Source organism: Babylonia areolata, chromosome 27, assembly GCF_041734735.1.
Source record: "Babylonia areolata isolate BAREFJ2019XMU chromosome 27, ASM4173473v1, whole genome shotgun sequence".
In the NCBI taxonomy this organism is placed as follows: domain Eukaryota; kingdom Metazoa; phylum Mollusca; class Gastropoda; order Neogastropoda; family Buccinidae; genus Babylonia; species Babylonia areolata.
The window spans coordinates 18,173,864-18,201,341 of NC_134902.1; the positions used below are offsets into that span (position 1 = coordinate 18,173,864).

Sequence of the window (27,478 nt, forward strand, 5' to 3'; positions counted from 1 at the left end):
GGTGTGTGTGTGTGTGTTCGTGCGTGCGTGCATACGTGCGTGTGTATGTGACAGTGTGTCAGTGTGCCGTGTGGTTGATATTCAGTTCTAAGATACGTGTGACTTGTGGTGAAATCAGTGCCGGACTGATGACAATGACAATGAATTTATTCCCATTAACTGTTTTGAGTCATAGAGAAACAAGGAAACATGACAATAACATGATGACGGCCACAGAGGAAGAGCAAAGAAATCTCAAACAAAAGAAACTAAAGGGGAGATAATACAAAGTGGGGAAAAATAAAATGAAATAAAATAATTATGCCAAATGCAATCATCAGCCTGATACAATGCGATAAGAACAGCGAAAGCAATACTCCATAGACAAATGCACAGATCACAATTTAAATTTACAATGACTGTGAGTGAAGTGAGAAGTTCGGCTCTGTATCTGACTTGTTGAGCCTGAACTGGGAACCGAGGTCAGTGTTAGCTGAGCCATAGACACGAGACTGAGATATCAGTGTCTATGGCTGAGCATAGCAATAACAATGGCATGGTGATAATTTGTTATTTTAGCACCCATTTGCCAGTAATACTTAAATTGGTTTGATAAATACAGGAGAGAAAAAAAGTGATCATGCAATTACAAATGGATATAATTATATGTACAGGATGCACAGGATTTTCATCTTTTCTAGCAGGGAGGTTACTTCGTATAACCTCAAATCGGAAAATCGATTCACCTCCCTTTTAATTAATATGTACGACTTAGTTGCGCCCTCTATATGTTAAAGCCTGTCTTTGTTTCGACAACTTTTTACTCAAAGGGGATTTCATGTTTACCAAATGCTTGAAAAATATCTTGTTAAACATGTTTGGTCTAGTCGCGTTAATTTTGGTTTTTGGTTGAAAGGATTGGTGGATATGAAAGGAAAACTGTCGGGGATTTTTTTTATCAGGGGAAAGAACTCTGGCTTTGAAAGAGCGTCATCATGGTCGACTCCAGTTGATGAAAAACGCACAAAAGTTAATCTTTTGGGTTTTGTCAGATACTCACTTGGGGTATGTATATGAATCACAATTAGAGTAAAACATTGAATGATAATTCGGATATGAAAGTGTTCAGTTTCCTCCAGAAATCGTATGTTTCAAGTACAAAGCAGGAATTGCACTTTGTGGGCTAACTAAAGACTGTTACCGTTTCGTTTTTGTAGTTTTGGAGCCAAGGAAATGAATTTACTTTACAGCAATCACAGGCTGAGGCTGAGCATGAAAGCACTTATGTAATTCGCAACAAAAATGTAAATGTCATTATTCATTATACGAGTAATCGACAGACTTGATTGGTAACCTTAGAAAGGTTTGAAATTAGGTTTCACTCTTGCAAGTGTTGCTGACTTTGTGCTTTTGTAGAGCTCTAACCAGTTAAACCATGAGTCTGACATGGAATTTGGAATCATAAGTTTAACGTGCGCATTTGTGTTTGTCGTAATGTTTATTTCTATGAAGAGGGTTCAAGCCCTGCCAAGTATGTGCTGTGTTACGAAATGACGAATGTGTCGGTAATCCAAGCAGGTGGTGGAAATCCTTCAGTACCCAGCGGCCAAACAACGTGGCGTGTTTGTGTTGAAGGGACAAAACATGCGCGCAATCCGAAGAGAACGCGTACCAATGGACCATACACGCCCAGTAAAAATGTTCAACGACTCACAAATCTGCATGAATTTTCAGTTTCCAAGGCATGTATTTTTTGGTTAGCACGAAAAAAACATGAGACACATTGAAGTAGTAAGGACCGAGAGAATCACTCACCACCGTTTTCATATTTGCCTGACACTTCGATTTTATGCTAAAGGAACATTTCAAAATGCTGTGGCAGATTGGATCAGTGTGAATCAAGTGACAGCATTTTGCCTTTCTATTGTTGTATGGGCAAATGGATTTGCGGACAAGAGGGAGCCGGCGAGGTTGGCAAAAACGAAAGTTATTTGCGATGAGAGCGCATCCACATCCATGCAGGCGTCATGTGGATTCGAGAATGATTTTGTTAATCGAAAACATAGCATTCTCTCAGTGTGCAGGTATGTCAATCTTTATTTACTCGAAACCACTGTCACTGAGTGTGTGTGTGTGAGAGACTCTGTGTGTGTGTGTGTGTGTGTGGACTGCAGTCAGTAATTATTAACACTGGTATATGCTGTTGCAGCGAACTTGGTATACTGATCATGGCATGTACTGTAGTATGGTGTCATTTCAATTAAAATGTAGGACATTGTACGACAGTTTGAGTGTGTTTACATTCCGGGTTTAATATGTGCTTAATCATGATAATGAAAAAAATGATTATACAGCCAATTTGTTCCTGGCATTTTAGAAATACTGTTAACACATACTCAACTCGATCCATCTTGTCAACCCCTCCACACTCCTATCAGTGCTCTTAGACACTTACACATGCACGCGCATGCACACACACACACACACACACACACACACACACACACACACACACACACACAACCACATGCACTAATAAATCATAAAAATGTAATGGCCCACTTCACACCCAAGCCCTCCTGTGTCTTGTATTTTTATAAGCCCATTTTCGCAGTCATTTTACAAAGAATTTAGTGTGTTTGTGTTTTCCAATGAAACAATCTTATGTTGAAGGTTTATGAAAAATATCTAAAATGACAGATTTTGTTTTTACCCATCTGTTAGCAAATTATATTTAATTGATTTGATTGAATGTTTCTGATTCCACATTGTCCACTGCTGATTTACAAGGGTCTGTAAACTTATAAAAGCTTGTGTGTGGATTGTGTGTGGATTACACTACAGAAATTAAATTATTGAAATTTTATTTTTTGCCAGGTTGCCTGTGATGCAGACTTGAGATTCATCGGCATTGTGACAAGATGAGCTGGATCTGTTCATGTCAGGGTATTGTGGTTGAGCCCACTGTTTACAGCTTTAGAGGGAAATCAGCCCCCACTGGACTGCATTTTGCTTTGCAACAGTTGGATGATACATGATTAGTAACCTGGCTGATGACCCCAATCCTGAATCCAGTATAGGTGAGTTTGAAATTATGTCATATGTGGTAAGGAAAATGTTAGTTTGAATGAATTTATGTGTGTGTGTGTGTGTGTGTCACAGTGTGTGTGTGTGTGTGTGTCACAGTGTATGTGTGTCACACCCACAGTGTGTGTGTGTGTATGTCACGGTGTATGTGTGTGAGAGTGTATGATGTGCATGCAGGTGTAAGTCACTGAGTGTGTGTAGGTGTGTGTGGTTATATGTATGTATGTGTGTACGTATGTGTGTATGTATGTATGTAATATTTTGATGAAAATGTTAGAAATTGTTAAATTTGCTATGGCAGATTATTATAATATTAATAATATATGACAGTATGCTATAAAATGTGTTCCATAAAGTTAGATAAACATGGGGATTGGGATGGGATGACTTCTTTTCACACACACATATATACACATCTGATATGCCTGTTTTTTGTGGGTTTTTTTAACAGTTTCAATGATTTCATATTGTCATGTTTCAGAGTTCATGTATACTAGGGTTTTTTCAGAGCCTGCATTTCATGTTGCAATTTCATGTTCAGGGGAACATAGAATTCCTAATGAATGTTTAAAAAAAAAAATCAAACAATCCATTCTTTCATTGATTATGTCACCATCATTGCGTAGATATGCTGAAAGCCATTTTTCTTTTTGTGTGTGAAGAAAGTGAGCCACTGATCACTCGCTGCCTGGGAGTGGACCAACTGTGGAAGACAAAAAGCAGTCCTTGTGGGTGTGGTGTGGCTGTTGATGGCATCACTCCCACTGTTTGGCCAACAAGGAGCAGTAGTTGAAACATTTTATAATCATTTTATCTTCAGTATTCATCAAAAGAAAAACTAAGACAAAGTGGGCTTGTATAATTTGTAACTCTGTAAGTGAAACTGAAGTTATTGTTATCAGTTGTTTGATGATGTGGCTTTTGTGTGTTGCTGTTGGACTTTCTTTATTTTTTCCAAGTATTGGCTCAAGAAAGCATGTTCTAAATCCTAGACAGTGGGCATACTTAACACCACACACACACACACACACACACACACACACACACACACACACACACAGTGCAGTGCCACCCGTATATTTTTTCCGTCTCAAGTGGATTTTACTATCTAAGTAGATTTTTCTACATAATTTTTCCAGGGACAACCCTTTTGTTGATATGGATTCTTTTCAGTGCATTAAGCGTGTGCTGCATACAAGGCCTGAGTTTATTGTCTCAGCTGAAGGACTAGCACAGTAGCAGCCAAACAACATCTTGGTTCATGTGACTCCAAACTAACCAGGTGCATTACAATTAGGCCACCACTTCATTCAAATAACACTTATAAAAAAGTTATATTGTACACTGAATCTGTCAAATGTCAAACGACAGCATGCATACATTAGATTAACATTGAGCAATGATAGAATGCTTTCTTTTTTTCCCTTTTTTACAACAGATTTTGACCCCCCATATCTTCTCCACTTATTTAGTTATCTATCTACTGCACTCAAGAAGTGTGGTTTGCTGTGACTAAATCATTCACTGATTCAGTAATATTTTATACTTGAAGGCTTCATCAAGGGACAATGACATCAGTGACAATATGAATAAACAAGTTTAATTACACATACTTAACCGTGACCCACTGGTGCAGAGTCCAGCAGGGGTCTGGATTCCTGTCCTGTCCAAACTACTAGTCCGCTCTGCGGAGAAATCGAAAGAAGCTGCGGCAAATAGCTTCCCTCAGTAGTTACCTCCTTTGTATTACCGGAATCAGCGTCCTCTTTTCCGGCAGCTTTAAATGACATACAAAAAGTAGTAGTAATGTCCATTGAATTAGTGCTACCCATCTGACTCATAATCAGATAATGTATACAAGAAAAGATCAAGCATCATGAAATTAAACTACAGTTCACTGTGTGCCAGTTTGATATCAACAATCATTGTCAGTATTGTCAGATATATACACTTATACTTCAATGATTTTGTTATAAGAGAATCTTTTTTTTTTTAATTTCTGCATTTTCAATCTTCAAAAACTACGTATTTCTCCATTTTGTAAATGTGTGAGTCGTGTCTTGTAACATTTGTATACCTTGATAATAAGCATCCAGTTTACTTATGTGTTTTGCTATTTTTTCAGCCATAGTGTTCCCATACTCCTTATCAACAGAAAAATAATTAATTATTGTAAAATTAAATGTCAGATATCATTAATGGGTGTCTTTTTCACTGTGTGTGCATACTGTGTATGTATGTGAGAGAATGAGAGTGAGTGAGCTGGAATGCAACTGCAGTTAAAAAAAAATATTTGCTTTACCAAACATTCCTTATCTCAGTTGATGTCCAAAGGTATGTTGTGTGTTTAGAAATAACACATTGAGTACATGTGAGTACGAGTGTACTTTCGCTTATTTTCAAGATCTATAAACACAAAGGATTCTTGTTAAACTTTCAATTCAATTACGTTAAGAGAGCACACTAATTCTGTTATTGTGACACATCATTATCAATTTAAATCACATTATACATAGAATTGATCATAAATCTTCAACACAAATCAAGGCATCCCAGATATATATGCAGTATGTCACTGCCAAGAGCAGCTATATCCTCCTTTAGATTTTAAATCAAAACATTCCCATTTTCTCAAACAACTTGATCAGTACAAGTTGGTCAGGTTCTATTTTAAAGTTTGAATCTACATTTAATTGCACTGTTAAAACACACACATACTACATGCATGTGCATACACACACACTTATGCGCACACACATGCGCGCACACATGCACACACACACACCAGGAAAAAAAAAAGGAGTAAAGTTGAAGATGAAATGCTGGCACCTTGAACATTTGAAGGAGGATGGTGAATCATTGATAATTGTTATATATATATGTACACTTGTATGCTGTACAGTAGAACACAGATCATGAAGCATGGCTCATTCACACGTACTGACTGACCAGTGTGGAGCTAAATCTGGAAGAGGGTGCAGGACTGTCATGGGTGTCATGACAAGTACACGATTATATTTGAATTTGATTCCATAAGGCATCCAGTGATTTACTAATGAGGAGGAATAGTGCTTTTTAAACTTCTGCTGGTTCTATGTGTATTTTGCAATTTTTTTATGTGTTACTCAGCTTGCATACGGTATGCACAATGAAAATGTGTGTCATATGTGTACATTATCATTTATTGCAAATGTCACCAGCTTGATGACTGGTTTCTGTGTGTGGCAGTCTGCATTATTATTATTTGAAAACATTTTCTCATAAAACTTGATTTTTGGTCCTTTGATTTTACTCACTAGTACCATCCTTTTGATTTATTTTAAGCTATTATAGTTAGCTCTTTCACATTTATTTTTAAAAGTTAAATCTTTTGCCACCAAGTTTCTATGTGAAAAACACTTTGTAAATCGCCAGATATTTTAGACTCATTTCTCTCAGTCTACAACAGTTCATTTTGTTGCAAAACAACACCGTGGACTTGTTCACTTCAACCTTGGTCAAGAGGGGAAGGGTGGTCAGTTTCCTGGGAAGGGTGGTCAGTTTCCTTGGCACGGGAAAGTTGGCTGCAGCTTTGTCAAGCTTTGTTACAATGTGAAAAATGGACCTTTTGCTATGACCCCACAATGTCAGCTGGAGTCACCTATGGCAGAGAACTATCTTCTAAGTTGTCTAAAACTTTATTTTGTTCTTGAAGCAGTCATAATTAGTTGCAAAGTAATGTTTTTGTCTTGGACTTATTCAAAAATGATACACAGAATGGTTCCATCTGATCAGATCTCAACCATCAGTTAAGTACTGTAAATTTGTGTGTCAACTGTAGCCATCAGGTGGTCACATGTAGTTAGTTTGTGCGTCGCATCATTTTTGTTGTGATAACTGTTTATTTCCCTTAGTTTATATCCGATTGGCATGCATTGGAATAATGACAAAATTGGTGGAACTCAGGTTTTTAGTGGCAGAAATATATTGGCTGCATCTGTGTTATAATGTGTGTGTGTGTGTGTGTATGTGGGATCATGTGTGTACATTTGTGTTTGTTTGGGTGAATCACTGAATGTGTGTTAATTGTTTATGCTGGGTTTTTTTTTAAGATTCCATTTTCTCACTTTTGTACAGCTGCATGAAACCGAAGGACTGTGTGGTTCCCCAGAGAGTCTTCATCTAGGGCCTAGCTTACCCAAGTTGCTGCAGTTGGAGAACAAGGACCTTGTGAGGCTTGTCTACAGCTCTCCTTTTCACAGAGTCTGCAGACAGGTGATGCTGATTATTCCTTATGTTGAATAAGTTTTTAATTGATATTTCCCAATCAGTTTGTGTGTGTGTAAGAGAGAGAGAGGTGTGAGTAGGGATGGAGGGTTGATTGGTCCAGCAGGGAGGGGATTATCATTGTCAGAGAACATTTAAAGTTTTATTTTCAACTCAGTCAAGTCAAAGGACTTTGATTAATCAAGTCAAAACTTTTATGATGAATATGATTGTACTACTGTGGGCAGTTTCAAGGGTATTCCTGAAGTCACGGGAATTGTGTTTGTTGGCTGTTATTGTTACTGTTTCCGCTGAATAGTAATTCTGATAATATACACCTACTGGCCTAGTCATATTTTTTCAAAAGTGTGTTTGGATTAAATCAAAACAAGGAAGTAAAAATGGATTGTGTCCAGGTCAGTTTTTGCATAAAATGTTTCACTGTTTGGTGAGTGTTCAGTTTATTTATTATGATAAGATAATGAAGTATGAAGCCTGAAAGTGTGATTGCAATATATTTATCACACTGTATCAGGTACAATGATTTTTGTTATGAAATATTGTCTGAAAGTGATTGTGTCAGGTACAACTTAAACAGTTTGAGACAGTATAATCAGCTGTTAAAAAAAAAATGGAAAAAAATATTTTTGTTGGAGGATTGGAGAATCATGGTCCCTGCTTCGGTTTAATATCTTTTCACTTGGAAAATGGTATTATTTAACTACATCTTCAGGCATACTACTACTAGTTTTTAATACAAATAGCAACAGATCAAGAAGACAGGAGAGTATCCAGCAGACATGTAGAAAACATACACCACCCTGGTTGCATGTCCTGGATCAGGGACCACAGAAACACAGATTTGTGGGGGTTGGGGTGGGGTGGGGGGGGAGTGGTATATGTTCAATAGTGCAATGAAGGCTCATCAGAGAAAGCATGTTTGTGTAACCTGTGCAAGTCAAACAGAAGGAAAGGGATGTGAGAGATGGAATGTTGTTCATTGATTGGGGTTTTAAAATGATATCAGTGTACATCCTCAGATGCACGCACACATGGTCACACACACACACACACACACACACACACACACACACACACACACACACACACTGCAAACGTTACTAATATTGAACATGTTAAAATGAAACGCTTGTATGGTAGAATAAATCAGTTTTGTGTGTTATGTGTAGTTTTGGTATAGATTATGATTGATAATGTTTCCCTTTTCCAGGCCAAAAAGACCTTCAAAATGCAACGATCAAGGGTATCCCATCATCCATGCCATCGACTGAGCGTTCCTTCAGCCAAACGATTTTGGTGCCGACACTGCATGATGGTATTTGAAGATGCCATCACACGCTGGCGTCACAGCCGTTCCTGTCGCTCTGGAAGCTTTGACAACCATGTGCGGCGGCGAGAGATTGAGACGCAGTCCCTGCAGAAGATGGCAGAAACTCTTGACCCTGAGATGGTGACACAGATCACGGTCCCCCGTGAGGACGGCTCCAGCAAAGACCTGTGCTGCTTCATCTGCAGGCAGCGCTTCGTCTCTTTGGACGAGATGCGTGAGCACGTCAAGTACCCATGTAACAAACCCTCTTCCATGCAGCGCGCTCCCATCCCACTGATCTTCCCGGAGCCGACGTTCGGCACGGGCATCCAGCAGCACTACACAGACGCGCCTGTGCTGCAGTCGTACAGCCGTGCCCAGCAGGGCACCTCCTCGGCCTCCACCAGCAATCCCCAGGCGGTCACTGTCTACATGAACGAAGGGGAGCAGGGCGACAGCGAAGCCAAGCCCACCAACATCTATGTCAATGAGAACGGGGAGACTGTGATAGAGGTGGAGAACCTGGACCTGAACACGAAGAGCGGGGAGCTGTCGCTGGCCCACCTGCTGACCCAGCTGTCGCAACAGGGCATCGTGTTTGACCAGCAGCCCCAGGGGGGGGAGACGGAGGTGATCACCAGTGCCCAGGAGCCGCAGGTGGTCCAGGAGCCCCTGCCGGAGGTGGACTATGGTCCCCCCACGGCTGTGGACGCCGCCAACACTTTGACGCAGCTGGCCGGCTCGGCTTTCCGCTCTGCGAACAACACTCAGGAAATGTACGCCCATGCTCCCCCTGTGAAGCGCATCAAGACGGAACAAGTGGAGCTGCAGTATCAGTTGGAGCAGCCCAGCAGCCACCACCACCACCACCAGCAGCACCCTCAGGTTCAGACATTCCTGCCGAAAGAGGAGCCTTACGAGGATAACGCGGGGGAGAAGTACATCATCTGCACCAACGAGTCGGACATGATCAGGGTGATGCAAGCCAACAACATGGCCCCTGCAGATTCTGCCAGTGGTAGTCGAATCATCATCCAAAACGGTAACGGTGGGCCGAGCGGTCAGCAAAACGCACTTCAGGAACAGCAACAACACATGCTGGCTGAGGGTGAAGCGGAGGAGGCAGCCGTCCTTTGCGGAGGCCAGGCAGACCCCAGTTCCCAAACCACCGCCACTCTGCAGGCGGAGGAAAGTGCTGCTCCTTCCACAGCAACAGCAACAGCAGCACTAGCAGAGACCCATTTGGCGGGGCAGCAGATGATTTTGGTGCAGCACGGCCAGGCCCAGCTGGTGACTCACCCCACAGGTCAGATCATCAAGAGCGAGCAAGACCCTTCTGAAGGCCACCACCACGTCCTTGTGGAGGAGCAGCAGCAGCATCACCAGCAGAGTCACGCTGTGGTAGAGGCGGTCACCAGCTATGTGGCGGCCGGTGGTCAGGAAGGAGTGTTGGGGATGATGGAGCCAGTGGACGTTGGGGGCCAGGTGGGGGTGGTGGCCCAGGAAGAGGAAGGGGATAAGCATTGCCTGGTGGTGCCGGCAGCCAATGGTGAGGAGGTGTCACCACACGCAGCCGCCCTGGCCTCGGACAGTGCCGTGACCGGCCTGCTGGAGATGAGTGCGGTGGCAGCCACCATCGCTGCCAGAAACAGAGACTCCCAACAGCAGGTTTTAGGGGCCGCCGAACCCCAGCAGGTCTTAGTCACAGAACCCCAGCAGGCTTTGGTCTCTGAACCGCAACAGGCTTTGGTACCACAACAGGCTTTGGACTCTGAACCGCAGCATGTTTTGGTCTCCGAACTGCAGCAGGCTTTGGTCTCCGAACCCCAGCAGGTTTTGGTCCCCGAACCCCAGCAGGTTTTGGTCCCCGAACCCCAGCAGGTTTTGGTCCCCAAGTCAGAATGTCAACCCCAACAGGTTCTCGTCTCCAAAACTCAACATGGTGTGATCACAGAACACCAACAGGTTCTGGCCTCAGAGTCCCAACCCCAACAGGTTCTGGTCTCAGAACCCCAGCAGGTGTTAGTCTCAGAACCCCAACAGGTTCTGGTCTCAGAGTCCCAACCCCAACAGGTTCTGGTCTCGGAACCCCAGCAGGTGTTAGTCTCAGAACCCCAACAGGTTCTGGTCTCCGAACCCCAGCAGGTGTTAGTCTCAGAACCCCAACAGGTTCTGGTCTCAGAATCAGAGTCAGAGCCCCGGCAGGTGTTGGTCCAGGAAGGAGAGTCTGCCATGCTGCTGCCTCAGATTGTCTCTGTGTCGTCAGCGGCTGTGTCGTCAGATGTGCCGCAGCTTGTTCTTCAGCATCATCCCAGCTCCTCAGGTGCAGACCCACTATAAGTGTTGGTGTTGCCCCACTGTAGATCTGTACTAGATTGTCTTGTCTGTCTCTAGCAGTCTAGGGTGCTGTGAACAGTTTTCTTTTGACAATTCTACTAGGAAATGTGATGCAGCTGGTTCTTAGAATTAGAAAGCATTATACTCTTCATAGGAACATCATTTACATCATTTGAATGTAAATTTAAACGTTTTCACACCTGCCTAACAGTTTGCAAATTTAAAGAAATGGATGTTTTAAATTTTTTTTTTTTTTTAATTATATAAGGATACTGGTTTTGGCAAGTGATTAAGTTTATTCATTGAATTTTATCTGGATTTACAGACTATTATGGTATTGTATTAAAGATGTCTCTTGGTTTATATTTCTCTGAGCCCATAATTTGTCTGTAGTTAGCGCAAGCAGCAATGGTTTGAATGATTCTGTTTAGTGTTGGAAGACAAGTCCATCACATACTTACTTTTGATAATGATTATATGAAATTTTAAGTTTTAACACACAGTAACGGACAACTGACCACTTATGAATTTTATGTTTTCCTCAACGCATTCAGTGAAAGGAAATAGATAAGTAATACGAACTAGTAAATTGATATTACTAAGCTTTTCTTCTGTCCTTATGTAGACCAACAGAACTCAATAAAAAATATACTTTATAATGTTGGTCCTTTTGTTTTTTTAAACAGACCAGGACAATTTGTGTTTTTCTTTGTGGGCTGTCAGAGTTCTCCCACTTTCACCAGTTTAGTATTCTTTGTGTAAGAGGCTAAAATGAATTACATAATACATAGACCGTTTTTACCCTGCCATGTGGGCAGCCATATTCTGTTCCTGGGGGGTGTGCATACTTCTTGTTTACATAATGCACAGAATGCTGACATGGATTTTGGGATCTTACAATAAACTGGTTTAGCATGGATATTTTATCTTCTGCAAGCGTATGCAGGCAAAGGCAGTTCAGGCACTAGCAGGTCTGCACATCTTTTGACCTGAAGGACTTGAGGGATCGGAGAAATCACACCTGTAACCCCACCAGGTGCCTTGCATCATGGGATTTGAACTGAGCACCCTCAGATTGAAAATCCAGTGAATTATACACTCATCTATAATGCTCTTCACAATTGTGTTTTGAATATGGCATGTTGCCCAGTTTCTGCTGTTTTGTTCCAACTAGGGGAACAGGTTTTGAAGAAAAAAAAGGTTTATCGTGTAGTTGATATACGTACGTATTCATATGACTGTATTGTCAGTATTACTCATGAACTTATGAAGGAAGTCGGCTTTTTGACTGTGCTTAGATTTTTTTCAAGAAATGACTCATAAGTTGTAATCATAATGATGTTGACAGTCATATTGCGACAAAGAGAAAGAGTGGCCATGAATGTTTTATGTTACTTGTAATATTTTTCTTTCATGTAAAGTGGCCTGAGCTCTTAGTGAGAAAGGGCGCTATATAAATGTACAGTATTATTATTATTATTATTGTATTTCTAATGTAATAATAAATATTGATGTTAATATGTTTCCTTTCATTAATTTTTCCCATGTCTTGTATTGATTTTTTTTTTTCATTGCAAATAGACAGTACTGAAAAATCCATTTTGTAATGCACTAAACAGGAGAGAAGCTTACTTTAATTTTTAGATAACTGAAGTGCAGCAAATATGACAGGAAACTCATGACCAGGGTTATTGATGTTTTTGACATTATGTGGATGTGTATATTTTCAGAATGACGGAACTGCTTCATCCGCATGATTGGAGAGTTCACACCACCTGACACATGTATCTCGACACAGTCATGTAAGTCATAAAGACTTGACGCGTGTAGCACCCCTCCCGTCGGCCAGTGGATGGGAGAGGCATGTACAGAAGATGGTTGATAAGATGTCCCATCGTATGCCACATAAAAAACGCATTATTACTGTATAATATGATAAGGGTGATTTTGGGCTTGAAGACGTTCATGTTGACAGTGCAAGAATTGAACTGGTGTTCGTGTACATGTGTATGCGTGTTGAAAATGATATTATAGAGTGGTTATGAATGTTTTGCTAATGTGTAACTTTTTGCCTGTTTATGTTCAGAATTGAATATTCTGGTCCACACACAGGGGGAGAATGGGAAGAGGGCACTGTATTGTGATGGCGTGCTTGCTTTTGAAACCATCTGTTTAACAGTTTCCTTACCATGCAGAACATTTAGCAGAATTTGGAAGTCGGTTATGCATGAAGCATAAGTTTGTAATGTACTTAAATTGGGCCTCTGAGATAAATCGTCTGTTCTATTTGATTTATTTGATTTGATTTATCTTTATTTATTTTGTTGGTTCGTTTTGCTTCAGTTCACAGGTTGCCAATGGAGAAGCATAAAGGTGGTCAGAAAAGGGGAAAAAAACAAAAAAAAAAAACCAAAAAAAAACCCAATCTTCAGCAGAACTTTGGATGATCAGTGAGTACCATGCCTCAAGTGTACATATTGCTGTATGTTAAAAGAATAAAAACAGATTCAGTACTGGTCTTTCAGATTGAGCAACCAACTAATAGGAAGTGAAGATCTTGGTTGCTTTTTCACGCATAGGCAAGGATTCTGTATTACTCCCTCCATCTCCGTTAGAACTTGAATTATTGGAGTATGGATGCTAATCTGTAGAAAAACTCTACTTTGATGATGAAACATTGCAGAAAAGAACTTTGCAGGCATTTTTTTTTGGGGGGGGGGGGCTGCACAGTGGCCATGCCTAGAGAAAGGCAGATCCTGAATTTCACACACTGGAAGACAAATCTGTGACAAAAATTTATAGAATATAATCAACAGTACAAATTGTTACAATACAATCTTCCTTTTAGTTTGGATCAGTAATTTGAAAGATCGAACACATCAAGAAAATGTTGAACCCATAACAGTAGTGGTAATAGTAGTCTGGAATTTCCAGCAAGGTCAAAAGGAATGGCCACAAGAAGATACAAGTGTTCATTAAGTTTCAGGGAAGTCATATTTAGTAATTTACTTACATACTGTACAGCCAGCAAGCACTAAAACATTCACACAAACATGCAAGCATTGCTAATGCTAATGATCAAGAGAGAGAGCACAGAGAGAGAGAGAGACAACGGGCCTATGATTATTAAGACTTGTGTTTTGTCTCTTTCTTTTATTCTTAGTATTGAGTGTACTTTGGAATGTAGAAGATTTGTGTTTTGTCTCATTCTTTTAGTGTTGAGTGTACTTTGGAATGTAGAATCACTGATGCTGCATGGATTTCTACTTTGGATTTTTTTTTTAGTTTTTCCCCTGCAATGTTCCAAGAAGTACAATGAATTCACTTAGACCTGTCTTTGTTATCAGATTGTGAGTATTAAGTGCAAGTTGTTGTTTTGTTGTTTATTATGTGGGTGTGTGATTGTATACATCATTTTTTTTCCTGTGTGTGTGTGTGTGTGTGTGTGGCTGTGCATGCAGGAAGGATGTGTGAGGCATTGTATGAGTGTGTGTGTTTGTGACTGCACATGCATGAAGGGTGTATGAGGCATTATGTGTGTGTGTGCATGTGGATGTGTCTGTCTCTGTCTGTCTGTCTCTCTCTCTCTCTCTGTCCATCTGTTCATCAGTCTCTTGCACTCTCTCTTTCTCAGTCTAGGTCTGTCTGTCTCGCTCATTCTGTCTTTCTGTCTTTCAGTCTTTCACTCTGTCAGTGTCTCTCTCTTTCTCCCTATCTTTCTCTGTGTATAACCCCCCTCCTCCCTTTCTCTCTCTCTCTGTCTGTCTCTCTGTCTCTCTCTCTGTGCATTCTTCTACTTTTCTTTATCCACTAACTGGTTTACAAAGTCTGTTGGTCAGTGATGTTGTTTTTTTTTTCTGGATGGGAAAGAAAGGGGCCATAAATTTTAACTGTGACTCATACAGTGACCCGAGGCTGCTTTTTTAAGTTGAAGAAAAAAGGGGGAGAGGTGAAGAAAAACAAACCCTAGTAAAGGCCATGAGTCAGTCCAGCAGACTACATCTTGTACATGTTGTAGAACTTAAACAGTTCACATAACTGCAGAGAAGAAACTCTTGTTTAAACTGTGATCATGTTTTTTATAAAACATAAATGAATGCTTTCATTGTTTGAATTTCATGGAGGTGTCAGAAGTGTGTGGAGTGATCCATTCAAAGACACTTTCTCAATATCTGTTTTAACTCTCTCCGGACGAAGGAATGCGTGAGCATTCCTACATAAAATGTATTTGTTTTCAGATGACGGAATGGAATAGCTTTTTCAAGAAATAAAAATCCATCACACGTTGTACACATGATTTTGTGATTAGCCAAGCAGAGCGCGCTATTCTGGGTCACTCCACAATCGAATGGTATGATTGGCCAGCCTGCCATGTGTGGCCCGTCTGACACACACGCTGACAAAGTCACTGACCGGTCGTCTGCTCGCGTGCCAGCCTGTTAGCAAAGCGGGCTCTTCTTAAAATGATGTGGAGCGAACAAGGCAGTGACAGCAATGTTTTAGTGTTGCCAAAGTACTTGAAATGCTACAAACTGAAGGGTCGGACATTGAAGAGGTGGATGATGACGAAGAAGAAAGTGAATTTAATGCAGAAAGCGAGCATGGGTATGGTGATTCAGGGTGAAAAATTGGCATTATTTTCTACATATGGCAAAACTGTAAAATAAGATGAGAAATTTGATTTTTTTTATTTTTTTTTTATATGTAATAGCTCAACACGTAATAAACCAGTTCTGAAAGTTTCATTTTCTTACTCTGTATTTTGTATTTTTTGTAATTTTTTTCCAAACCCTTACAAATGGTCCGTCTGTGGGGAAAAGCAAGGGAGAAAACTTGTCGTCCCGAGTGAGTTAAAAAGGATAAAGGAGCAAATACCTGACATAAAGTCCAAACATGCACCCAACGCACTGGTCAGGCCTCAGTGGTCAAGCCCAGGTTTGTACAGAACATGAACATAAATGAAAAGAAATATATGAAAAATAATGAACAGTCACTTGCCTTTTCACTTTCAGCAGTGATTTCTTTGGTGTCAGTCGCAACTTTGCAGGATCATTATTCTCTCTCTTCGTCCGTTTGTTAGTATGATTCTAGGTCCGCTGATTTTTTTTGATTTTTTTTTAAATGCATATTGAGCAACAAAGACATGTCCCTTCCCCTTCCTGCCCTCCACCCCTTACATTACCCTCCCTACCCCCCACCCTGTGGGCCTGCAGTAGAACTCTGGACAGATGTCCATTATTATAATCATTGCCATTATTATTTCTGTCCATGTCCTAGATTTCTTACTGGTAATGAAACGTTACCTGTATTGGGCACGTTCCTATAAATTGAGCCACCCCACCCATACTCTTTGGGGGTAGGACTTGGTTGGATAAGTTATGAATACATACATGTGTCTGTGGCACAAGCGGGCACCCTTCAGTGTGTGTATCAACCTCCTTATCATCACACTCATTTGTTATTATTTTGTGTTATATTTTATGAATTTTTAGCATGTTGTTACTGAACATGCCCATGCTCACGCATCACTTGACGCATGAGGCAGTCGAGGAGCTCCATAGCCCACAGTCCTCGGCCAGTTTGCTGTGTGTGTCATCCCATCATCTGTCAACACGTTTGAGGTCTCTCTCCACTGTTTGCCACCAGTTCATGTTGGGCTGATTCTTTTTCAGTGTGTGTATATACTTTTATTAACTTCATTTACGATTTGTGTTTGTTTGGCTTCATAACTTGATTCACTGATAAATACTTTTGGCAGACCATGATAAGAGTGTTGTTGTTTCATTTTGCAAATTATGTTTGGAATTTTTTTTTTCAACACTTTTGGCAAACAGAAAAGATTATCATTTGATGGGGGTTTTTTTTTTGTTATTTCATTTTGCAAATTATGTTTGGATTTTTTCAACACTTTTGGCAAACAGAAAAGATTATCATTTGATGGTTTTTTTGTGTGTAAAATATCTCTTTTTCCCTCTGTCTTTTTTTTTTAATGATTTTTTTTTTTTTTTTAATTTAAGGTTTGTAATTATGATATTGAAAGGAGAACAGAAGTGAGTACATGGTTGCTTGTGTGTGCAGGACCTGGTATCAGCTTCTTTCACATGCATCACATATTTGTTTGAAAATTGAATATGTTTCCATTGAATGGGTAAAAGATGTTGACATTTTTTTATGTTTTCCATGACAATTTGGTGATTACCATCGTATTATTACTATGAACAACAAATTAAGTACAGAGTGCAATTAAATCATTCAAGAGTAGTTAGTACTGAAATGTAAAACAGACCGACCCAAGTCAAGTTATTTAGTAGAATAATGGAAACTGATATCCTTACAAATGTTTACTACTATTTACTAAATTAGTTAACATTTAGGCTGCTGGTTCTTTGTTTATTTTTTTTTTATCATATTATTATTGATTTACACTGGACTTTCTTTTTTCTTTTTCTTTTTTTTTTTTTTAAAGAACTCATTGTGCTCACATTGTTCACTCTGGGCAGCCATTTATTTAATCATTCGGTCCTTGTTTTATTTTAATTTGATATAATTTTAGTGTGATTTCTGGGTTGGTGTGGCTAGGAAAAGTTTGCAGTGGTTCAGAAGAAATGGAGTAGCATATGCCAAGTCTTGAATTGTGTATGGATTTTGAAACAGAGTTTTGGAAAGTGTGTGGATTATAGACCAATAAGTAGTGGAAAGCAGATTGTTGTTAAAGCTTTTGAAAGGGTCACACATGGTGGTGGTTTTACATGATAATAACAGGAGAGAAAATCCAAAGCATAATCGGCCATTTTCGCTGGACTGGGTTGGTGTGACCTCCATAATTATTGATTTTGCCCTCCATAACATTCATCATTTAACAGTTTTGAAGATGACTTGTTATGGAAGTGGATAGTAGTAGTAGTGAGTTCTGTGGAAAATGTCAGCGTTGTTTCAAAGAAAAGGTTTGGTTGTGTGGTGTTTGGAAGTGAAAATCCTGTGAGAACCCAGGATTTAAAAAATTTTTCTTACACCAGTGATTGGTACAATGGCAGGTAAACTTGCACAATTGCTGTCCTTACTAAATGTTAAATTTTGGGGCTAGCCAGGCATGTTTTTTCGCGTTTTTATGATTTATGTAAAGATTATTTCTTTAATCAGAGCTGACTGCTGTCAAAGTGAATGAAAGCTCTGCTTGGAAATAAGTGTATGTAATACACTTTGTGCAGAATGTTTTAAAATGGATGCATGGACATAGATTGGAATCTTGATCACGAAAACTGTACAAGATTATGTTGCTGTTGCCCTTTCGTAAAGACGTATGGCAAGATTTCAGGACACCGAGTCATTGTTGTTTGTTTCTTCTTGGTTTCTTAATTGTTTTTATATGTTTGCTCTGAGCACAGAGAAGACAAAGCCTTTAGCTGTTGAAGTCATATTGGCATGCAAACAGAAGTTTGTCTGGAAAGAAAGATCAAGTGACATTGTGCATAGGGAGGGAAATTGTTAAATGAAGTTATGTCCAAGTTGTGCAGGTTAAAAGAGTGACAGTGGTAATGGCTTCATGTACAGGGTTTACATAAGGTTAAGGACAATTTCATAAAAGCAGAAGATGATTTAAATCATACAGGCTCACGAAGACTGCATATAGTCTACTAACTGGCCTCTCGTTGAAAACGCGAACGGCTGTTTTACGCACACATGCACCATGAAGAGTATGAACATTGCATCTGAAAAATGGATGTTTCAGAAAACTGTTAACAATTTGTAAAGGATAGCTGTGCTTTTTCATTGTAAGAAATGGAAACGTGTGTGCAAGACAGCACCTCTGCTCATGAGTGTTGTTCATTACATTAGCTGCTTCACTTCCTTGTTTGCCAGAAATTCAGCATCATTTCACAATGCCCCCAAGAAGAAAACTGCAAGGAAGTGGTTTGATTGATTGATTGATTGATATGGATACTTATGTAGCACCTATCCTCGGTCCGAGACCAAGCTCTACTGCCTACCTGGATAGAGCCGACTGACGCCTGCCATTGGGCGCTCATCATTCATTTCCTGTGTCATTCAATCAGATTTCAGGCACGCACACATACACACTCAGACAAACGTGTAACATTTAACTTTTTTTTTACTTGTATGACCGTTTTGTTTATTTACCCCGCCATGTAGGCAGCCACACTCCATTTTCGGGGGTGTGCATGCTGGGTATGTTCTTGTTTCCATAATCCACTGAACACTGACATGGATTACAGGATCTTCAACGTGCATATTTGATCTTCTGCATGTGTATACACACAAAGGGGGTTCAGGCACTGGTAGGTCTGCACATATGTTGACCTGGGAGATCGAAAAAATCTACACCCTTTACCCACCAGACGCCACCGAGATTCGAACCCAGAACCCTCAGATTGAAAGTCCAATGCTTTAACCATTTGGGTATTGCGCCTGAGTGGTCCTTAACGTTTTGTGAACCCTCTGACACTGATAGTCTGACCGCCTGTATAGGCTTGAAGAAGTGTTTAAAACAGAACCAATAAGCCAAGGTACTGCTAGCACACCTGTACAGAAGTTTGTGTGGAAAATTTGATTGATTTATTGGTAGGGGAAAGATTTTTTTATGCTAAACAATGTAATAACCCTTTTTGTCAAGTCACAGGAAAAAGCAAATAAGGATCAGAGAAATGACTTGCAAATCGAGGAGGTCTTGGGAAAAAATGAGAGAATCATTTTGAGGGCTAGAAAAGTCTGGGGGAAAATATGTTTGCTCTTCTGTCAGGGAAAAGTCTTGGCATTTACATATTAAAAAAAAAAAAGAAGAAGAAAAAATAAAATAAAAATCTTGACCAGCTCCATTCAAGAAAGTTTAATGAATTGTTCACTTGCATACTGGACATTGTGATGTTTTGTGTACAAATTATAACAGACACTTGCATGAAGTGAGATTGGGTGCAGGACAGATGGAGTCAGTTAGTCATGGTAGGATGAAGAACCAAAAAATAGAAAAACTGAGCTTGCAGGCACGGATGCAAACGCTGCAGGCCCATGTAATGGAGAAGGGACAGTGTTCATCGATACATTGCTGAAATGTTCCGTGATGATGACATGTTGGGGGGAAAAGGGAAGAAACTAAGACAGCACCTGTACACTTAGGGCTCTCACACGCGGCCTATGTTAGATAAATGGGAGCAAGAATTTTTGCTGTCGGACATGAGAGCATGTTGGAGGCAAAAGATACTGAGTGAGAGAGTCATTCATGGAATGAATTTAGTAGGTGCAGAACGGGATGTTGGATTTTTTTTCTTTTCTTTTTTAACCTTTTCACTAATATTTCAGGTATATCACTTGTGTCAGCTGTCATGCTTGAGTTTTAACTCAGTCCCTCTTCACTGCAAGCGGAAATTTCTTCCTGATTTAAGTTGCACATGAAGTGGACAAATACTATGCGAGAGACAGAGAAGAGAGAGAGAAAATCCGTTATCAACACAAGCAGTGTAACCTTTTTTGACTGAAGTTGTACAGAGAAAAAGAAAAGAGTGTGTGTGTGTGTATGTGAGACTAAAATGAAGCTTGCTAATATGTGCTTGGTAATGCATGGTGGCATCATGTTTGTAAAGTGAGTTTGCCAATGTTTTGTTTTTTGCTGTTTGAGATTGTTGAGAATTACATTGTGTACTATATCTTGGCCATGGCTTTTTGCAGGTAACTTTACATACTTTTTTTCCCCTTAGAATTAATGGGTGTATAATTAACATTAATTCATACTTTAGTTTCAGCTTCTTAACTTAAGATATTCCTTGACCTTATATCTAATGAAAGATGATGGAGTCTCCTGTCGGTCCGACGGATGAGTAGGCAGGCAGGCTTATCTGTCAGTGTGTGTCCTCATATGGGAAAAGAGGCCGATTCTGGATGCGCAGCACTTCCCACAGGTGTTGCAAAGGAAAACGTCTCCAGAAGTTGAGCCCTGCTTCCTTCACTCAGCTTCTCCTTAATGGCCAGCATTCTCTTGTTTTCAAACGTCTTTATGCCACTGGAGCACAGCATCCTCCAGTGAGAGCGGTCAAGGGCATCAGTTTCCCAGGAAGCGATGTCTGTCACAGTCTTTGAGGTTCGTCTTCAAGGTGTCCTTGAAGCGCATGCAGGGTCTTCCCAGTTTGCAGTGGCCTTCCTTCATGAAAGATAATTTCAAGCAAAACTTAGGTTGATGCAGTTGAATATGACATGTATCTCCAAAGTTCTGATTCTGAATATATTTTTTTATGATACACAACAGCACACACGCACACGCACACACACACACACACACAATTACGCTATGTGATCAGACTGAATTTGTCTAAAATAACGTATGAACAAATGTTAAAATCGAAGCACACACGCTGTCACTGTGGTTTCCAGTCTTCCCACTTAAGCCCACAGCACACTGAATTCTGGGTAGGAACCGCCTACGGGCTAAAAAAACCCACCCCTGCCGTGAAACGAAAGTGACTCCCAGCCGTCAGTCAGTCAGCAATGCCATCTACTTCACCATGGCCATGACTGGTTTTACCATGTAACTTCCCCCATGGGGATGCCATGGAGTCTTTCAGTATAAATAGCATCCCCGCCTTCTGGAAATTGTAAGCTAGAAATTTCCTCTTTTCTGTCACTCTCTTTGTTTCTCTCTTTTTTTATTTCTTCACTGTTGTCTCCTTTTCATGCCTTCCCACTCCATTCCCCTTTCTTTTTTTCAACCAAGCCTTGACACGTTTTTCTCTTTTCCACAGTGTATGATGTACTTTCTGTGCTTTCTCTAGCGACTAGGTCACTAGTGAGATGTAAACACTGGGATGGGCACTACCTGCCTATTCTGCAATGTTATTTGCCTATATGGCCTTTTTATGTATTTTTTGTTTGGTTTTGAAGTATTGTTTGTTTTTTTCCTTTTTTACGATTTTTTTTTTAATCTGGGGATGATAGATTAAGCAGAATGGTTGGCGTCACCAGCATGCCTAGTCTTATTTGCCATAAGGAGCTAGATGGTTGGGATACTGTATCATGAACTGTATTTTGTGGTGTCTGTTTTGGTGTTTTTTTGTAGATGCGACAGTTTCGTGTTGATGCGGTTGAGCATTTGTATGGTTTGACAGTCCTGATATGGCCCTGTGCAGTCGGCTGGACTATAAGCAACAAGAACAAGTACCATGTAACTAAAAATCCAAATGAAGCACACACAGAGTGATTCACCCAACAACAATTGATTTCACTAGCTCTCACTGTCTCGGTGAGACAAACGGACATGAATCTTTGGTATTGTTAATGAGATTCATTTTTTTGTTTGACATTTGTCAAGGGGTTTTTGATTTGTGTGTATGAGTTTGTTTAGTTGTTTTTAGTGTAATGAATTCCGTCTGTGCATTTTATTTGGTACTTTCTCCTAGTAAATTTGGTAACACAAAGCTTCTGTGCAAAAGTAATTATGTGAGCAAGGCAATCTTGATGGCTTCAGTGAATGTGTGAGCAATGCACTGTGTGGATAGTTTCCGTGAATTTTAGAAGAATTAATTTCATCGGGAGGGGGGGGATTATCAACATCCCCACTGTGCCCCAGGTCACCCCTTTCTTCTTGCTCATCCAGAATGTAGAATTATTGTGAGAGTGAACCTGTACTTATGTATTTTGTAACATACATATATGTAAATATACATAGGGTTCAAGATTTAAAAAGAAAGTTGCAACTTTTGTTTTCCTGAAAGTGAGAGTAGGTGGGAAATGCATTTGTTTATGTATGCATCTGTGTGTGTGTGTGTGTGTGTGTGTGTGTGTGTGTGTGGATGTTGTAATTCAAGCTAAATGTTGCCATGAGAACTTGAATCCATGTTTCTTGACACTGAATAATTGTCTTGCATATATTATTATTACAAGGAATAAAGGTTGAATGGTAAATGCATTCTTTTTTTCTTTTCTTTACTGATGTACATTGTGCATCTGGTGTGTATGAGTGTGTCATTGTATTTATGCATCTTTGTATGTTTGTGTGTGTGTTTGTGCACCGGGGGGCGGGGGGCGTGGGGGGGGCGGTGACTATGCATCTTTTGTGTATGTGTGTGTCACTGTGTAAATGCATTTGTGTGTGTTGTGTGTCACTGTGTGTGCGTGCATCTATCAATCTGTATGTCTAACTCGGTCTCCCTCATACAACACACACACACACACACACACACACACACATATATATATATATATATATATAATATCAGGGTTCACATAGTCATTTGGAAATCTAGTCTTCGGTAAATATGGTTTGGCCCTGTGGGTTTAGAAAAATTTTGGAATACTGAATAAAAACCTTGACTGGTACCATTCAACAAAAAGCTGAATGTATAAAAAAAATAAATAAATAAATATAAAAAAAAAAAAAACACGCACCCAAACACGCCACAGACTTGTGCACCCCCCATATTTTTCAATCTTTATCCCTGAAAAAAAAAAAAAAGAAGAAGAGAAATATGGAAGTCTGATTTAATAAACCCAAATCCAATTTCTCAACAATCTAGAATCAGAAAATAAAAAAAAAGAAAGAAATTTTTTTTTTTGTTCCTGACATGAAAATGCATTTGATGCATTTCAGATACAAACAGTAATGATAATGGAATACAAACAGTAATGATAATGGGATATTCACTGACCAGTACCATTCAACAAAGACCTTAACTCTTTCCATACGAACGGCGAAAGAGACGACGTTAACAGTGTTTCACCCCAATTACCATCATCAAAATATTGCTAGCGGAAGGCTCTTATACTGAAGAGGTGAATGTTGACAAAGAATACCACAATTCTGACGACGGAAGCTAAAGGTTGGGTCATTCAGACACCCACTGGACATCCGAGGGGTCAGTGTAGAGGAGACGAGAGGACTGGCCGTACTGAGTGAGTTAATTTACTGAATTTAAAGAACAAAGTCATACCATTTGACAAAGAGTCTGATGCATTTCAAAAACAAAAAGTGCTGAAAATAAGATATTCACACATCTATTTCATCAGCAGCGTAGATCATGTTTGGTGTTTTTTTGTTTGTTGTTGTTTCGTTTTGTTTTTTGCTTGGCTTTGGAGATAGTCTGAGAAAAGCATGTTTTGTTTATGGGAACTGTGCATGTGTCTGGGTGTTTTCATATGAAACAGTCTACCTGTTCACTGCTTTTTTTTGTTTTTTTTTCTTACATTTCAGACACCTGAACTTCCAGGAGATAGCTGTTTATTTTCAGAAGGGGCAAAAATGAAGATTTTAGCAGCGCTAAGTTTTGCTCAGAGTTAAGAATGTTTTCCAACTCTGTGGTAAATTCCATATACTTAGGAACATTCTTAATTCGAAGCAACAACAAGAACAAGAACAATTCGAAGCAAACGTAGGGTTTGCAAGGATTGCCTCATGGAACCCCCAACCAAGTGTGTTGCAGTAAGATGCCAGTCAGACATAGAACACAAAGGACATAGAAGAACGCAAATACACATTTGAAATGAATGCATGCATGGAAGAAATGGATGTGGATCCATCAATTACAGATATGGACTGGATTACCATAATTATATTCATGGAGAGACTGCTACATGTTTGGTTAAATGTATATATATATATATATATATATATATAATGACATCCAAGTGTGTGTTAATGGCTTTTAAGTTTATGTGTGTGTGTGTGTATTCGTCTTGTGTGCGTATATATTTTCGTGCGCTTTTTTTGTGTGTATGCGTGTATGTTATTTGTGTGTAAGTAATAAGGAAATCATTTTATATTCTGCAATGCCAGTATACATTATATTCATTGTTTATTGAAAAATAAAACACCATGTAATGTTATCAATGATAACACCACTTTTCTGACATTCTACAAAGTGCATCTCACTTGCTGTTTCTCCATGTTCATATCATATAAAGACATAGCGGTTTCCTTTCTTTTTCTAAATAGATAACACACACACACACACACACACACACATATATATATATATATATATATGTAGAGAGAGAGAAAGAGAGGTATGGACAAATTTCATTTCAAAACTATGAAGTATCCATTATTTCACCTGTTACCCCCTTGGCTTTACATATGTACATGCTCTGTAATATTATTTCAGCATTAAATATATTGTTTTGCTTTCAGTGGGAACATTTGAATTCTAAAAAAATACAGTACCAGCCATTCTTTAAAAAAAAGGAAAACAAAACAAACAAAAAACCGTTATATATTAAAAAAACCGAAAATAACTATCGATCTTACTTTTATCATTTATTAATTTTATTCTTGATTATTACATCTGAATTACTTTCAGTGTTTTTTTTAAACATTTAGGTCACAACTGTTGTGTGACACGACAGAAATAAACTCTAAAACAGTGTCACTCACTCTCCTCGAAATTATTACCTATTGTGTTCTTTAACAGAAAAAAAAAATCATTTTTATTCATCTTTGATATTCTTTTCCCGCATTGCGAAAAACTTCTGCTCTAACAAGGGAGAGTATCTTGAATCAATACCAAAGTATGTAAAAGTAGAGTAGTCTCCTCTACTTCAGCAGCCGACACTTTCTTTGGGAGTGCAGGTGAGAACGGAATGTTTATGTTTGTCTGACCTTGTTGGCAAAGGCTTATCAATAGACAGATAATTTCAGATTAATTCAATTGTATCGGATTGTCGATAAAAAAAAATAAAAAAAAGACGGCATGTCTAGCGCGCGCAGTGAGAGAGAGAGAGGGGGGCATTGTTTTATTGCCATTGACAATTCTATCCTTTTGGCAAGGGAGACACCATACGAACAAAGGAATAAAAGCGGTGTACGGAGATATGAACATATTCCCAAGAGTAAAAAAGGAGAGAGAAAAAAAAAAGAACAACAACATTTTTACAGAACTATGAATGTTAACACCGACAGTCACATTCATGCATTCTTAAAAGGTAGCCTGGTTGTAGAGTTGTAACGTTATCTTCGGAATCATATTAACCAGCTTACACACACGACGTTCGCTCACAATTCACACATTTCACGCTCCCACGCGCGCACACACTTGTATTCGTTATTCGGTGCTTTTCAGTGCCGTATACAAGGCAAATACAAATTGTATGACACATCTGGACCATCCAACTTTCTACAAAACCATTCCTGCAAGTTTCCTTTCACTGTAATTTTGTATCCCGAACTTAAAGTTACCATACACCAGCGTTAGAGAGAGAGAAAGCGAAGTCGAAGTCGAAAAGTTTATTCAGCATAGGCCATAGCCTGTTGTGAAGGGGACACAATAAACATGAGCAATTCACACAAATTTGCAAATTGGCTTGTTTGAATAGTAGTATACTGACAGAAAAGCATAATGAAGCTTATATTGTTAACTTTTTATTTCAACTGAGCATAAAATTGCGCAGTTTAAGGGCTTTGTATAAGTAAATACAGAAATTCCTTGCAACTGATTCATTTTGATTTGCCATAAGCAAAGCAGTTCTAAACAAAGAAGGGTTTTCACTATATTTTTGTGGGATATATTTATGTCTGAACTCACTCAGTAGGCCTACGGCCAGTCCTCTCTTCTCCTCTACACAGACCCCTCGGATGTCCAGTGGGTGTCTCAATGACCCAACCTTTAGCTTCCGTCGTCAGAATTGTGGTATTCTTTGTCAACATTCACCTCTTCAGTATAAGAGCGTTCCGCTTAATATTTTGATGATGGTAATTGGGATGAAACGCTGTTAACGTCGTCTCTTTCGCCGTTCGTATGGGGAGAGTTAAGCTGGACAACAAAGCAGAAAATGTTGTTCATCTTCATTTCCGTTCTTACATAAAGGACATACCAAATCTAGGTCTGAAGAATTTATGTACCGGTAATAGTGTTCTGTGATATCTGCTATTCCACTCCTAAATCTTGTCATAAGACACTTATTGTGTCTGTCTATATCAAACAAAAGAAACTGTTCACAATTTATAGACGTTTTAAACGTTCTGTAAAAAGATTATCTCTTCACTGCTCTGTACATGCTCGTCCCAGTTTTGCCATCTTTTTTTGACGTAGTTCTTTTAAAAAGACATTTACATCTTCAACACCTTGATTCATCCAGACAAAGCCAACTCCATTTTGAAACAAAAACTCCCTAACAGTAGAAACCCAAGTTTTTTTTTTTTTTTTTTTTTTTTACGACGTAATTCTAAATCAAATAACATTTTATATGCTTTAAATGGCAATTTTTCTTCGCTCATACGTACTATCTTTAACCAATATCTCATACGTTGCAACGATGTATTTATGTAAATGTGGTAGCCTACTTACTGGGCCATCAGCATCGGGGAGCATGTCTAAGTTCTCCCATATCTAGGTCTGCGTTCCCAAAATGACATATTTCGCTTCCATGTCTAAACAACATACAATGAACACAACAACTGTTCAAAAACAGTAAACAAAATCTAATCACTGAACCTTCGTGAAAACAAAATAAGAGAGTGGGGAGGGATTGGAGGAGCAGTCGATTTGCGTATCTGTGGATCTAAAC

The 27,478-nt window shown here is 39.4% G+C and overlaps 1 protein-coding gene across 1 annotated transcript; it reads left to right on the top strand.

Moving 5' to 3' along the window:
* The first annotated feature begins 981 nt into the window (after positions 1-981).
* On the top strand, positions 982-22,882 carry LOC143301191 (uncharacterized). The gene is made up of 4 exons (XM_076615296.1): positions 982-1,044; positions 7,183-7,320; positions 8,543-10,964; positions 12,709-22,882. The coding sequence occupies exons 3-4, from the start codon at positions 8,561-8,563 to the stop codon at positions 12,711-12,713; spliced, it is 2,409 nt and encodes an 802-aa protein (XP_076471411.1). The 5' UTR covers positions 982-1,044; positions 7,183-7,320; positions 8,543-8,560; the 3' UTR covers positions 12,714-22,882.
* Positions 22,883-27,478: the final 4,596 nt, after the last annotated feature.